This window comes from Capricornis sumatraensis, chromosome 12, assembly GCF_032405125.1.
Source record: "Capricornis sumatraensis isolate serow.1 chromosome 12, serow.2, whole genome shotgun sequence".
Classification (NCBI taxonomy): Eukaryota; Metazoa; Chordata; class Mammalia; order Artiodactyla; family Bovidae; genus Capricornis; species Capricornis sumatraensis.
Genome location: NC_091080.1, coordinates 81,317,908 through 81,332,911, shown reverse-complemented (window position 1 = coordinate 81,332,911; position 15,004 = coordinate 81,317,908). Strand labels below are relative to the sequence as shown.

Below are 15,004 nucleotides of genomic sequence, written 5' to 3'. Positions count from 1 at the left end.
ATTTGTCCAATTATGCCTGACTTATTTCACTCACTATGATGTTTTCAAGGTTCATCCATATTGTAGCATGTATAAGAATTTCATTCCTTCTAAGACTAGTAATTTTTAAAGTATCTTTTTTATGTACTATTAAGGGAAGCTTTATGTCTTAAATGCTTCTGTTTTTCCACTTGGAAAGTGCCTGTCTGAATAGAAAATTGTTCCTGAGACTTAATTCTCTAGCTACCTCCAAAAAGATTAACTGGCACAAAATGCAGAGCTCTGAGGTCTCAGCACTGTTCAACTTGGTCTGTTAGAGCAGCAAAATTAGCTCACACATAAACTTTATTTTTGCTTCATAGTATTTGCTACCACCCGTTATGATATGTATTCGTTTATAATCTTCTTCCAGTGGAATGTAGGTGCCCCCCCCCACTCCAGGACTTTGTTAAATATCATCAACATACATCAGATCTTATTTAATAGGAAGTAAACAAAAAAAATGTTAAATATCTTAATATCAAAACAAAGTTATTCATGAATGAATGCAGTACTTCGCTTTAAATTCTTTTTTCCCTGAATCTGTCTCTCTGCTTACTTTTTTGTCTTTACGGACAAAGCTGAGCCTCTGAGTTAAGTCATTTCTGATTTCTGTGTTTATACCCTCCCCCTCAAAATATGAGGGGTTGGCAGTTTATTTCTTAAAAGTCTGGTTGAGAATTGAGGAAGAACTTGAGGGTCATTAGTTTTCTTCCATCCCTGACTTATGATTTCAGGTTTCTCTGTCTCAGACTTCAGGAGTCACAATTTAGATTTTATCTACTTTAATTGCTGTGCGTTTGCAGCCTTTATATAGTACCTCAGGTATGTGAAGAGTCAGTGAAAACTATCATAAGATTATGTGTTTGGCTCCTCTGAATTGTAATTTCTTTTTAGTTCAAGGTGCCAGACCACCCACAGTGATGGGGTGTTTGGTCATATTGTAGGGGTAGCAAAACTACCCCTACAACTATATTTTGCACTTTAGTTAAGAGTGTAACTTGACAACCACACCCCACAGTCATAAAGGCAAATTTCCCTGTCCTCATCTGGTAATGATGCTGTTAATCAGTTGACTAGACATGTGAGTTTATTTCTGGACTTTGAGTTCAGTTCTGTTGATCCTTATCTTATCCTTATTCCAGCACCAGACTGTTTGTTTACTTTTTTTTACTGTAGCTTTGTAGTGACTTTAAAAATTCTAAATTATGAGTCCTACAACTTTATTCTTCATCTTTAAGATTGTCTTGGCATTTTACACCTTTTTCCTTTCTTTTTGAATTATGGAATGAGCTTGTCCATTTCTGTAAAAAAAAAAAAAAAGACAAGCTGGAATTTTTATTGAGATTTTGTTGAATCAATAAATTGTTTAAGGAATATTGTCATTTATACATATTACAGTTGCTATTTAGACATCTTCCAATCTGTGAATATGAGATGCCTTTCCATTTATTTAGCATAATTTCTTTCAACAGTGTTTTGCAGCTTTCAGTGTAAGTTTCAGGCTTAGTTAAATTATTTTTAAGTATTTTATACTTTTTGATGTTACTGTAAATGGAATTGTTTCCTTATGTTTAATTTAGAATTTTTCATTGCCTTTTATTTTTTTGTTGTTGAAATACTGAATACTGTGGCACTTCCTGGAAATCAGATTCTCACCCCTCCCTGGGATTTGTGATTATTGCTGTTTGCTGTTGTTTAATAGTGACTCATTTTATAGAGTCTGTATTCTTTTACATGTGTGGCCACAGAAATCTCTGTTAGGTTAGCCTATTCATCTGCTAACTACTGGACCGAGATTTTACTTAAATACCTGGAACCAGAAAATCTCCCAATCTTTGCATCTTGACAGAGGTGCTTTGTGTGTGTCACACGTGGAGGGAGGGAGAGCAGCACACACTGAACATTCAGCCAGGCAGTCTGCATCTCTGCATTCTCTGCATTCAATTCTTGTTGGCATAGAGCTTGAAAGTCAACCAGAAGTGAGAATGTAGGGCCTTCTCTCAGTCATGGCCTTGTATCTTCCCAGGAATTCATCAGAACCTCTCAAAGCCCTGTTTCCCATTTCCCAACCTTTCCTCACTAGGTTTGTAGTTACTCCATCGTGTATCTCATTATCTATTATCTCAGGAGTGTCTAAACATTTTCCAGTGAATGTTTTGCATAAATTAGAGTAACAGCTTTCATACTAGGCAAATTATGGGTGAGGCAGGGTAAAGGCAAAACTTTTCAGAAGGTTTTCTAGGAAGTCACCAGACAGTTGAGACAAAAAGTTACAATTCTTTCAGAATAAAGCCCATTCTCCTGCTTCCAATATTGGTACTGGAATGTGAGCTGTCATTTTCAAGGCTTCTCTTTAGACTGGGAGCAGGAAATGGGATTGAGGTAAATTATTACAATACCACAAATCTCAGTGTTCTTACTGAGATTCAGCCTTTTTTCATGAGTAAACACTCTCAGGGTTGCTGTAAACTTTTGATTGGTTTTTATCGTTTTGAAAATGATCATTCCCACAGATTTTCTAGTTTTTCCATGTTTTTTTTAATAAGGATGAAGTTTTGGAATTTATTACTCAAATGTTTTAGCTAATGTCACTCCCCCAAAGGAACTCAAAAGATGTGAACTATAAGTCTTTGCTTCTCTCAGAATGAGTATCAGCCTCTAACAGATTGACCTATCCTGTGATTCTTTGTTGACTTGTATAACTCCCTGGATGTTGAGGAGGTTGTTTTACAGGTTCTAATCAATAAATGACAATATCTTCTTTTCAGTATCTTGGAAGCCTAGTGGATAGCCAAGGCCTGAGTTATGACCAGCAGAACAGATGGAGGTAGATCTTTGGACTGTCAGTGCCAGTTCTGCACACGACTTTGTGAGGCGCCCTTCTAGTTCCTGTTGCTGCTTCTGTGTGTATATTCACCTGAGACTAGAGACAGAGCAGTCAGTGACTGTGGACCTAGTCAACATGATTTCCTGTGTTGTCTCAGTAGTTCTCCAAAACGGATCTGGATATCACCTCAACTTCTTCACCCAGCACACATGGCCATAAATTGTGTCATTTCTATAGCTTTCTAACTTTAGTATTTGTGATAAGAATCATGTAGGGCACTTATTTTGAATGGGAATTATTTAGTAGGTATGAAGTGGTGCCAAAGAATCTGCATTTTAAATAAACCCATTCAGCTGTTTTGATCCACATCAAAAGCTACTCAACCTCCAGTCATTAATTCAAGTTCAGTGGGACTGATGCATAAAGCATTATGCTGGTTTCTCACTTCAAATAAAAAAAATATATTTAACTCACCACCAAGGGGATAAGATGCTCATATATCTTTTCCATATTGGAAAGCCAGATATGACTGTCATTTGCTGTTTGAATTATCTTCCTTCAGACTACAGTTGTGAAAATGCCCCCGGGAACAAAGTTGAGGCGAATGTGGTGCTTGCCTCATGTTCCTCCTGCTTTCAAGGGTTCTAACTCCTTAGTTCTTGATTGTTGATTGACCTGTACCTCCAAGCCTCTAAACAGTAGTTTTCTCCTCCTGTTGTCCTTGTTTAAGGAGAGAGGGCTAGTTAAACATAAGCTATTCCACCTTGATTAGAACTGGATGTCCTAAGTGTTGGTTTTAAAAATTTAATTTTTCTAAGTCATTTTATTTTCCTTATGTCCAAGCTTTTAAATTTTAGAGAGGTGAATGACCTCATTGCCTCTTATACCTTAAATGGTTTATGAAGACTATTTAATATACAGTTTAATTTTTTAATATGAAAAATGAGTAAATAGTCAATTGTTTCAAAGGGAATGTAACGTAAAAGGCTATAGTGAGTGAAGTCGCTCAGTCGTGTTCGACTCTTTGCGACCCCATGGACTGTAGCCTACCAAGCTCCTCCGTCCATGGGATTTTCCAGGCAATAGTACTGGAGTGGATTGCCATTTCCTTCTCCAGAGGATCTTCCCGACCCAGGGATCGAACCGGGGTTTCCCGCATTGTAGACAGATGCTTTACCATATGGGAATGTAAAATTGTTGCACATAATGTTTGTTCCTTACAGAATATTCATCTAGCTCCTTATACTTAATCAGAAATGTAGAAAATCTTAGGTATATTTCACTTACTGTTTGATAAAGTCAGATTTGGCTTTGAAAATGATTTAAATATTAATATAGCTTTCACAGCTTTCTGGATTCTTTTCTAGTGGGTTAATAACTTAGAAACTGATGAGATGTATTTAACATGGCCTTCAAGTTACCAGGAACTTTTGAAGCCAATATTCCCTGGAAGTATACCTTTCATAAGGCGTAATTTTCATAATTTGGTGAGTTTTCTATTTTGAAATTTTGTCTGCATCTTTTATGAAGATATCACTGGTTTTTTTGGTACTACCTTGCTGTTAGGCATCTGAGTAATAAGGAAGTATTTGCCTAATGTAATAAGCTTGAGGTGGCATGGCTGACTAGGTTTCACAAGCTAGCAGGGACACATAACCTGCCTTTTATTGTTTTATCCCCATGTACCTTTATAATACCAATATTAAGTTGATGGGTTATTGTTAAATTTTCTAAAAGGAATTTGATCAAACTTTTCTTCTATAAGAATTAATAAATTTCAGTACACTTAAGGGAAAAATACATAAATACTACTTTGTAATCTGTGCATATAAATGTTCATTATTACAGTGTTAAGTAACCTTATAGAAATTTAAACTGTGGAGAAAACATCTAGGGCTTTTACAGTTTTTCACATAGGAAGTGAATATCTTAGTTCCTACAGCAGATGTTAAGCCGTTATTTTTTTTGGTCAAATTCAATTTGTTTCTTTTTTAAAAAATTTATCACAGAAAATCCAGTGAATACTTACAATAAGGTATTTCACTTCCTGTAAAAAAACAAAAAACAAAAAACATTTACTTTGAGGTGTGCTTCAAAAAGAAGATGAGTAATCTGATTAAATTTCATGTATTATTATATTTGGGTGGGTAGCTTTTAGAAATTCTTCATAAACTGTGAAACTTTTATATACATTCCTCAAAATTCTTTACTAGAAAGTTTTAAGAAATTGTACCTTGAATTTCATACTTTCAGTTACAGAAATTATATTAAATTTCAATTTCATAAAAATTCTGAAGTGTTAAAATGGTGATTATAGACTGTCTACTTTTTTTTAGGTTTTGTTTATTGATCCTGCTCAAGAATATACCGTGGATTTTATAAAAGTTGCTGAACTTTTCTATCATCATAAAATTCCTCTTAGGTAATTGTCAATTTATAACTGTCAATTGAAGGAAATCCAGTGATGTTCACATTGTGTTACACAGGGTGTTAATGTGGAATTCAAGGTGATAGTTATCTCAGTGCTGTATGTTGTGAAGAATCATACACCCTTATGATAGACTCAGTTAATCACACCTGCTTGCTAATCTGGTTTACTGTATTACCTTCCTGAGAGAATGATCTTGTCACTTTGGATGCTTAAAGATGGATCCATTTCCTATGGTTGTGTTAAGAGTACACTTCCCTGCCCCACTTTTTTTTCTGGAAAAAAAATAGCCACTTGATAATGTCACTACAGAGAGTTTTACATTTTGGAAGACTCCTACAGAGATGAGAATTTTGGTAGTCATTACAAATCAAACCTTTTCAAACAGTAATACTCTTCTTTACCCCATCTGTTAACTCATTCCCTCCATCTAGATGTTGGAGTCTAATAATATTTAAAATTCATGGTTTGTTATGGTTCAAGAGGGAGTTGTAACATTTCTTATTCATCTTCTTTCCTAGAATTGGTTTTGTGTTCATTGTTAATACAGACGATGAGGTTGATGGAACAAATGATGCTGGAGTTGCCCTTTGGCGAGCTTTCAATTATATTGCAGAAGAGAATGGTGTATCACAAGCATTTATGTTCATAGTACATGTGAGTTAATGTACTACATATAATTTCTTCAGAATGTAGAGTGTTTTTGCATTGTTATCATTATTACTGTTTGTTTTAACATTTTAGTTTACAAAATCTGTCATGATAGATTAGTGCACATGATGAAATTGATTCTTGCAACTCTCAGCTTAAGTACACAATATTGTCCCCACTTTATAAACAAGGCAACAGAGGCTCTGCCAAAATCTGAATTTATTTCGGTTTACCCAACTGATAAAGGAACATAAATTGTATACATAAATTTAGAGGAAGCATATTTATAGAAAATAATTAGAGAATTCTTGAGCTGGGTTTTGAATAAAATCATGAGTGGAGAAGATTATTTCAAATTTAAATGCTCTAAGTGGCGAAGTTTATAAGACTTCCTAGAGATTTTCAAAGGAGGAAAACTTCACGGCAGCAAATTGGTATCAAAATGATAAATGATAAGACTGATACTGAATCTGACAAAGAAACTAAGAAATTGGTAAGAATCTGATTAAGGAAGTAATACGAGGTAAGAAGATTATTTTATAATGGTGGCTCTCTTATGGCTCATAATGGAAATATAAATGCATTAAAGAACTGTATTGTTGGTGTTAAGAGAGTCAGATTATAGCTTTAAAAATCTTCTATTCATTTTTATATTTATTGTTCTATGGCTTGTCAACCGTTATAATAACTTCCTATCATATTGGAATGGACTTAAACAGCTGGTAGCTGGGCAGTTAATGATAATCTGGTACAAACAGATAGGATCTCACACCTTATGTAGAAAATAAATATCAGGTAGTTTAAAAACTTAGTGTGAAAAACAAAGAATTAAGATGTTAGAAAGAAATTAGGACCCCAAAGGAGTTAAGGTTCCTCAATAATATTTTAAAAATTATGAGTCTGAAGGAGAATACTGATAGATTTAGCTACTTACAAATGAAAACCAGTGCATTGTTCATCAGCAGATATCACAAAGAAGTGAAGCAAAAAAGTTCCAAGGAAGAGAAATATTTGCAGTATATGATATGTATTAGATTTCCTGCAATTTGAAAAACCTAATGAAAAAAATATATAGAGATTTTTCAAAATATTAGAGGATACACTAATGTTAAGCCAAAATGTATTGAAATTATTAAAGTAAGTAAATGTTTATTACAATTAATGGTAACTGAGTATCTCAGAAATCATAAAAATGCAAATAAAGCTTACCCTGAGATATATCTTATCTCCTATAATTTGGCACTAATTAAGAAAGCTGACAGTATCATACATTAATGAGAATGGAGAACAATGGAAATTCCTTTACACTGTTACACTGCCTCTAAGAATATGAATTGGTATAACCACTTTGAGAAACAATTGTAGTTCTTCAAAATTTGAAGTTAAATTTGCATATTCCCTCCACACATGCACACACACATACTTTGAGACAAATCGTTGCTGTAGGAGACTATTAGCAGAATCATGCACAACAGCAACAAACCGGAAACTACATATGTATGGTATATTGGTATACTATATATATATATATATATATATATATATATAAAATCCATATTAATCAGTAAAACTTAATCATTTCACATGATGGATCATGATATGCTAAAATTATGGATGTATTAGAGGCATAATGAAAGTATAGAAGGCCAACATATTACCATGTACTGTTTAAAGCTCAAAAAGCAAACAAAACTAAATATCAGTGCCTGGAAATACATGCAGATAAAACTCTAGCACTTAAAAGGTAAGGAAATGGTAAAACAGAAACAAGATGATGCTTGCTTCTGAGGAACAGAGGGAGATGACATTGGGAGGAAAATTGTGCTTCCCCGATAGATTGCCGGGAGAAATATCAATAACCTCAGATATGCAGATGACACCACCCTTATGGCAGAAAGTGAAGAGGAGCTAAAAAACCTCTTGAAAGAGGAGAGTGAAAAAATTGGCTTAAAGCTCAACATTCAGAAAACTAAGATCATGGCATCTGGTCCCATCATTTCATGGGAAATAGATGGGGAAACAGTGGAAACAGTGTCAGAATTTATTTTCGGGGGCTCCAAAATCACTGCAGATGGTGACTGTAGCCATGAAATTAAAAGATGCTTACTCCTTGGAAGAAGTGATGACCAACCTAGATAGCATAGTCAAAAGCAGAGGCATTACTTTGCCAACAAAGGTCTGTCTAGTCAAGGCTATAGTTTTTCCAGTAGTCATGTATGGATGAGAGAGTTGGACTGTGAAGAAAGCTGAGCATTGAAGAATTGATGCTTTTGAACTGTGGTGTTGAAGACTCTTGAGAATACCTTGAACTTCAAGGAGATCCAACCAGTCCATTCCAAAGGAGATCGGTCCTGGGTGTTCTTTGGAAGGAATGATGCTAAAGCTGAAACTCTAGTACTTTGGCCACCTCACACAAAGAGTTGACTCATTGGAAAAGACTCTGATGCTGGGAGGGATTGGAGACAGAAGACGGGGATAACAGAGGATGAGATGGCTGGATGGCATCACCGATTCAATGGACCTGAGTTTGAGTAAACTCCGGGAGTTGGTGATGGACAGGGAGGCCTTGCGTGCTGCGATTCATGGGGTCGCAAAGAGTCGGACACGACTGAGCGGCTGAACTGAACTGATATTATAATCCACAGTGATGTTCATTTTCAGTGTTACCTGGTTTGTTCGTGGAGATGGTTCATTTTGTTAGTTATAGTTCATAATGTCCCATACTTTTTTTGCTTACCAAGTTACATAACAGTTCTTAAAATTGTATATGGCTGAGTCCCTTTGCTGTTCACCTGAAGCTACCACAACATTGTTAATAGACTATGCATGTGTGCTAAGTCACTTCTGTCATGTCCAACTCTTTGCAACCCTATGAACCATAGCTTCCCAGGCTTCTCCGTCCTTGGGATTTTCAAGGCAAGAATACTGGACTGGGTTGCCATGTCTTTCTCCAGGGCATCCTCCCAACCCTGGGATTAAACCTGGGTCTCCTGCATTGCAGGCAGATTCTTTATCATCTGAGCCACCAGGGAAGCAAATACACCAATACAAAATAGAAAGTTTAAAGTTTGGGGAAAAAATTTAGACATTCTGAAGCCAAGCAATTGGAGATTGAATCACAAAAATTTGAAATTTATGTATGATGTTCAAAGGTGTAAGTCTGTAATATTTGGGTGACAGTACTTACATATCTGCAAGTTTGCCTTCCTAACTAGATTATAAATTTCACAAGATTGAAAATCTCTCTTTTGTGCTTATAAGATGTTATATACACATGTTAATAAAAATGAAAGGATTTATATTTTTATTTCAGGTCTCAAATTCTCATAATGTATTAATATATTTAGATTGCACACAGTCTTTTGCTTTCCATAGGAACAGAGTTGGTTTAAAAAAGGATTGCAATTTTAATAAATATTTGCATATAAACTATGTTATCTACAATGTGAATAAATTGCATGGCATCGCAAATTCCTCAAAAAAACAAAATTTTGAAATTATATGTAAGAAGATTGAATTGTTATATATCTAAAATAGCTTATGTAAGATATTCTGGTTAACTTATATACCTTAGGAATACCTAATATTTTTAAAGTAACAAATTAGTAAAATGACTGACCTCAAAAGACTTTTCATATATAACTTTTGCTTTATTCAGAATCTTATTTTCTAATCACTGTTTATGTTTTAAAGAAGGCTGTACTTTCCCCCTTTTTTTGAGTTATTAAGATCATAGTATGTTCTACTTCAATATAAGGAGAAAACTTCCTCATACACTGAGAGACTCATAGAATCTGAGAGCTACTTTTAGGTCTGTCACCTCTTAAAGGGATAGGTTACACAGTTTATAGTGATGAAAGGAAATTGCAGAATGTTATTTCCTTATTCTGCAGAATAATATGAAGATTCTGTCAGTCATAATATGAGGATTGTCTCTGGCAATAATACTTCAAGTGAATTGGGACTAAAAATAATATTCTTATTTGATATGTCAAAATACTACCTAATGATGTTTGTACTCACTAGTTTTTCCCCTCTGCTTGGTAGGCTGTTTCCCCAGAATGTCTTGGCTCAAGTTCATGTTAATGTTTCAGTAAATCATCTGCTCAGAAGTACCATCTTTCTTGAGGCAGAGCTGTCTGTTTTCCCCATGTGGAACAGTGAAGGGGAAAATGGGGAAAAAAATAAAGGGGTAACAGCTTACTTTATGCCAGTATGATTAAAGTATTTGATACTGGAGAAAGAATGGATGTATAGAAAAAAAGCTAGTTAAGATATTTACCAAAGAGCAATTAGAAATGAAAATAAGCATTTCTGAAATAAGTCATTTAAACTATTTGTGTATGTGTGTGTGTGTATATATATATATCTTTTAAAATAAAGGTAACCATTGTTTTATTAAGAATTATAGGGTCTGGCTTGATCAAAATAGACTAACATAGAAACTTGATATGGTATTTTGAAAGCTATAGAATGTACCATTTTTATTAGAAAAGAATAGATTTTATTGTTAAAATAGTTTGCTTATCTCTGTATGTGGGGGTAAGTGTGTATATAAATGTATGTATGTAATATGCTTAGAACTTAGAAAATATAAAATAAGTTCTTTGTAAATATTCATGCTAAGGAAAAGAAATAAAACTAATTACTGTAAGATGAAAATCATAATATCTTTATTTTCACAGATGTACCAAAAAGTGGAGAATCACAAAATACTCACTGTGAACAATGTGAAGCGTGTTCTCCAAAATAAGTTTCCTCATGCTAATATTTGGGATATTTTGGGAATTGATTCTAAATATGATGGTGAAAGAAAGGTAAGTTCGAATGCAAATCTTCAAAAAATATGGTGAAGAAACTTATTATCTCATGAATAAATGATCTTACTATAACTAACTCTACAGTCAGATTTAGATTTTAAATGTTAAAAAAAGGGAAATTTATACCTTTGAATGACACATTTTATACAGTGTTTAAGTTACCACTGTTGACATCAAAAAAGTTACTTCTCAGAACTAATAGCGTAGAAAATCACTAAAACAATTAACAAAGTGGCAATATGTACATACCTACCAATAATTACTATAATGTAAATGGACTAAATGCTTCAATCAAAGGACAGTAACCAGATGGATATACAAGCAAGACTTGTGTATAAGCTGCCTCCAAGAGACTTAGATCTGAAGATACACACAGACTGAAAGTGAAGGAATTAAATAGATATTCCATGCAATGGAGATGAGAAGAAATCCAGGAAGATGAGAAGAAGATGAGAAGAAGATGAGAAGAAAACCAGTTACGTCAGATGAAATAAAGTTTAAAACAAAGGCTGAAATAAGAGACAAAGGAGGATATCATACAATGATCAATGGATCAATCCAAGAAGAAGATATAATTGTTAATATATGTATTCCCTTCAGTTCAGTCGCTCAGTCATGTCTGACTCATTGCGACCCCATGAACCGCAGCACGCCATACATCCCTGTCCATCACCAACGCCCAGAGTTGACCCAAACCTATGTCCATCGAGTTGATGATGCCATCCAGCCATCTCATCCTCTGTTGTCCCCTTCTCCTCCTGCCCTCAATCCCTCCCAGCATCAAGGTCTTTTCCCATGAGTCAGCTCTTCATATCAGGTGGCCAAAGTATTGGAGTTTCAGCTTCACCATCAGTCCTTCCAATGAACACCCAGGACTGATCTCCTTTAGGATGGACAGGTTGGATCTCCTTGCAGTCCAAGGGACTCTCAAGAGTCTTCTCCAACACCACAGTTCAAAAGCATCAATTCTTCTGTGCTCAGCTTTCTTTATAGTCCAACTCTCACATCCATACATGACCACTGGAAAAACCATAGTCTTGACCAGATGGACCTTTGTTGACAAAGTAATGTCTCTGCTTTTTAATATGCTGTCTAACTTGGTCATAACTTTCCTTCCAAGGAGTAAGCATCTTTTAATTTCATGGCTGCAGTCACCATCTGCAGTGATTTTGGAGCCCAGAAAAATAAAGTCAGCCACTGTTTCCCCATCTATCTGCCATGAAGTGATGGGACCAGATGCCATGATCTTAGTTTTCTGAATGTTGAGCTTTAAGCCAGCTTTTTCACTCTCCTCTTTCACTTTCGTCAAGAGCCTTTTTAGTTCTTCACTTTCTGCCATAAGGGTGGTGTCATCTGCATATCTGAAGTTATTGATATTTCTCTGTTGGATCTCCTTGTAGTCCAAGGGACTCTCAAGAGTCTTCTCCAACACCACAGTTCAAAAGCATCAATTCTTCTGTGCTCAGCTTTCGTCACAGTCCAACTCTCACATACATGACTACTGGAAAAAACTATAGCCTTGACTAGATGGTCCTTTGTTGGCAAAGTAATGTCTCTGCTTTTTAATATGCTGTCTTGATTGGTCATAACTTTTCTTCCAAGGAGCAAGCTTCTTTTAATTTCATGGCTGCAGTCACCATATGCAGTGATTTTGGAGCCCCCCAAAATAAAATCTGTCACTGTTTCCCCATCGATTTGCCATGAAGTGATGGGACCAGATTCCATGATCTTATTGTTGAGCTTTAAGCCAACTTTTTCACTCTCTTCTTTCACTTTCATCAAGAGGCTCTTTACTTCTTCTTTGCTTTCTGCCATAAGTGTAGTGTCTGCATATCTGAGGTTACTGATACTTCTCCTGGCATATATATACAGTTATATATATATATATGTAATATAGCTCAGAGATAATATAGTTCAGTGGTTACAAATTCAGACTATTTGTCACACACTTATAAGTACAAATTCTGTTTCCAAAATGTAGTAGTTATATGACATTGTAAGTGACTCTCTGTATGTTTTATCATCTATAAAGTGCATATAACAATAGTACTTAGCTTCAGAGAGTAATTATTAATATGTTGGCTATCATGACAATTTTAATGATACATAGTGTTGAGTAGTGATGAATTAATTATTAGTGATACTGTATCATACAAGATAAAATCCAGATGCTGAAGACCTTCATGATCTAGCCCCTCCACCCCTATGGCCAAATATCTTCTCCCTACGTATTAATAACTCCTCCCACTGTAAACCCAAAAAACTGTTTGCCATTACCTGAATATACCATACTCTCTTTTCCCTTCTGTTCCTTGCAGTGCTGTCTGTTTTTGCTTGGAATGTCTTTCTCCACTTTTAAAGGACAAGCAAATTTTTACTTGTCCTTTAAGATTTTGCTCTTATTCCCTGAAGAGGGTTTCTATGATCCCTTCTCTCCACACTCAAACTTTGTCACTTCTTTTCTGGGCTCCCATAAAACCTGGTATGTGGCCTCAGTTTTGCTTGTATATATGTGAGCCCCTTGAAGGCAGATATTTTAGCTTTGTACTCACAGTCTAGCCAAACACATGAATTCAATGAATGTTTACTAAACAAATGAACATAGAGATAAATTAACCTCTTATGCAGGTAGATGTATTTTTTAAAGTGAAGTCATACCCTCTATCAAAGGCCAGCAAACTACAGCCCCTGAGCCAAATCCAGCCTTTCTACCACCTATTTTTCCACGTGTTTTTATAAACACAGGTTGTTGGAGACTGCCAAGTTCATTTGTTCATGTGTTGTGTGTCGCTGCTTTTGCACTGTAACATCGCGATTGAGTAGTTGTGTCAGAGACCAGATGGCTCAAAACCTAAAATATGTGTCTGGCCCTTTTAAAAAAAGTTTTCTGACTTGCTCTCTGTAGGTAAATTACCTTCCTTTAAGTAGTGTTGTAAAGAACAGATAAAATTAGCAAAACTAACATTTTTCTATGACATACAAAAATGTGGCAGTCCCTTTGTTTATGTATTTCTTTTTCAGACAGACATATTCTGCTTAATTCTCTGGTATTTTTTTTAATTGAATAGGCAGGAACAAACTTTTATAAGATGACTGGCTTGGGTCCTTTGCCTCAAGCTCTTTATAATGGTGAATCCTTTCACCGTGAAGAGCTGAATTTTAAGGAACTAGAAATGGCTGTTCTTCACAGAATGATGGATACAACTGCATATTTACAAAAGGAAGTTTTTATGGTAGGTAAGCATGTATGAGAAAATGTATAATGAGTGATATTTATAAATTATTTCTGTATTACATTAGAACTATCTTAATAGCTAAAGTTAATTGCATAAAAGTTTCCATTCTAATCATTTAGTAGTGCTTTTTAAAGTAGTAATTAAATTTATCTGTGCATAATTACATCTAAAAATTGCTTAATTGGAAAGAAACTCCAGTATTATAAGAATCTTAAATTAACTTATTTTAGATTAAGCAATCTTTAAATGTATTCCCTGCATCACATTAAAACATATGCATATAAATTGCCCATATTACCTAAATAGTATTTTGTTATTTTAGGGTGCCTTAAATGATCGAATAAATGCAGTTGACTTCCTGATGGGTAAAAATAATGTTGTGCCCCGAATAAATCCTTTGATTTTGAACAATAAATGGCAGTACCTTAATTTGATATCTACATCAGGTAAAATAATCCTTCCCTGTACTTTTCTACAAATGTTTATTGAGTCGTGAATGTTTTATTAGTTCATTATTTAACATTTAATATTAAAATTTTTAGTAACTGCTGATGTTGAAGATTTCTCTACTTTCTCCTTCTTGGATACACAAGATAAGAGTGCTGTAATTGCAGAGAACATGCACTATGTAACTGAAGGAGGTAATAAGCACATTTCATTTTCCTGAATTTATTCCTAAATGGTAAAAGTTAATAATTTTATTAAATGTTTCCATAACACATTTTTGTATGTTGATATTTGACTAGAGGCCTGGTTTTCAATTTGAGAATTTGTAAATTGTTAGGATAAAAGGATTTTGCTGAGAAAAATGATGCTGCCTATCCTAGCTTCACATATATGCAGAGGGGTTAATCTTATTTCTTTGCCTTTTTTTTAAAGCAAGCTATTCAGTTATTCTCCTTTGTAGGAAGGTGGTAAAACACTTTAAAGATTAAGTAACCTGATAATCTTATAAGGCATGAGTAAAAGTATAATCCCCAGATGAGAGAATAGTTCTGCATTCTGGTTAAATAGTGTCTGA

General features: G+C 34.8%; 1 protein-coding gene across 1 annotated transcript in view; it reads left to right on the top strand.

The window, feature by feature from the left end:
* The window catches only part of UGGT2 (UDP-glucose glycoprotein glucosyltransferase 2), a 142,106-nt gene that overhangs the window by 53,072 nt on the left and 74,030 nt on the right, over window positions 1–15,004 (top strand). The window contains exons 13-19 of the mRNA XM_068984374.1: window positions 4,216–4,335; window positions 5,185–5,270; window positions 5,798–5,933; window positions 10,613–10,744; window positions 13,816–13,980; window positions 14,306–14,429; window positions 14,526–14,624. Of these exons, the coding sequence (XP_068840475.1) occupies window positions 4,216–4,335; window positions 5,185–5,270; window positions 5,798–5,933; window positions 10,613–10,744; window positions 13,816–13,980; window positions 14,306–14,429; window positions 14,526–14,624 (862 nt within the window). The remainder of the gene's footprint in view (window positions 1–4,215; window positions 4,336–5,184; window positions 5,271–5,797; window positions 5,934–10,612; window positions 10,745–13,815; window positions 13,981–14,305; window positions 14,430–14,525; window positions 14,625–15,004) is intronic.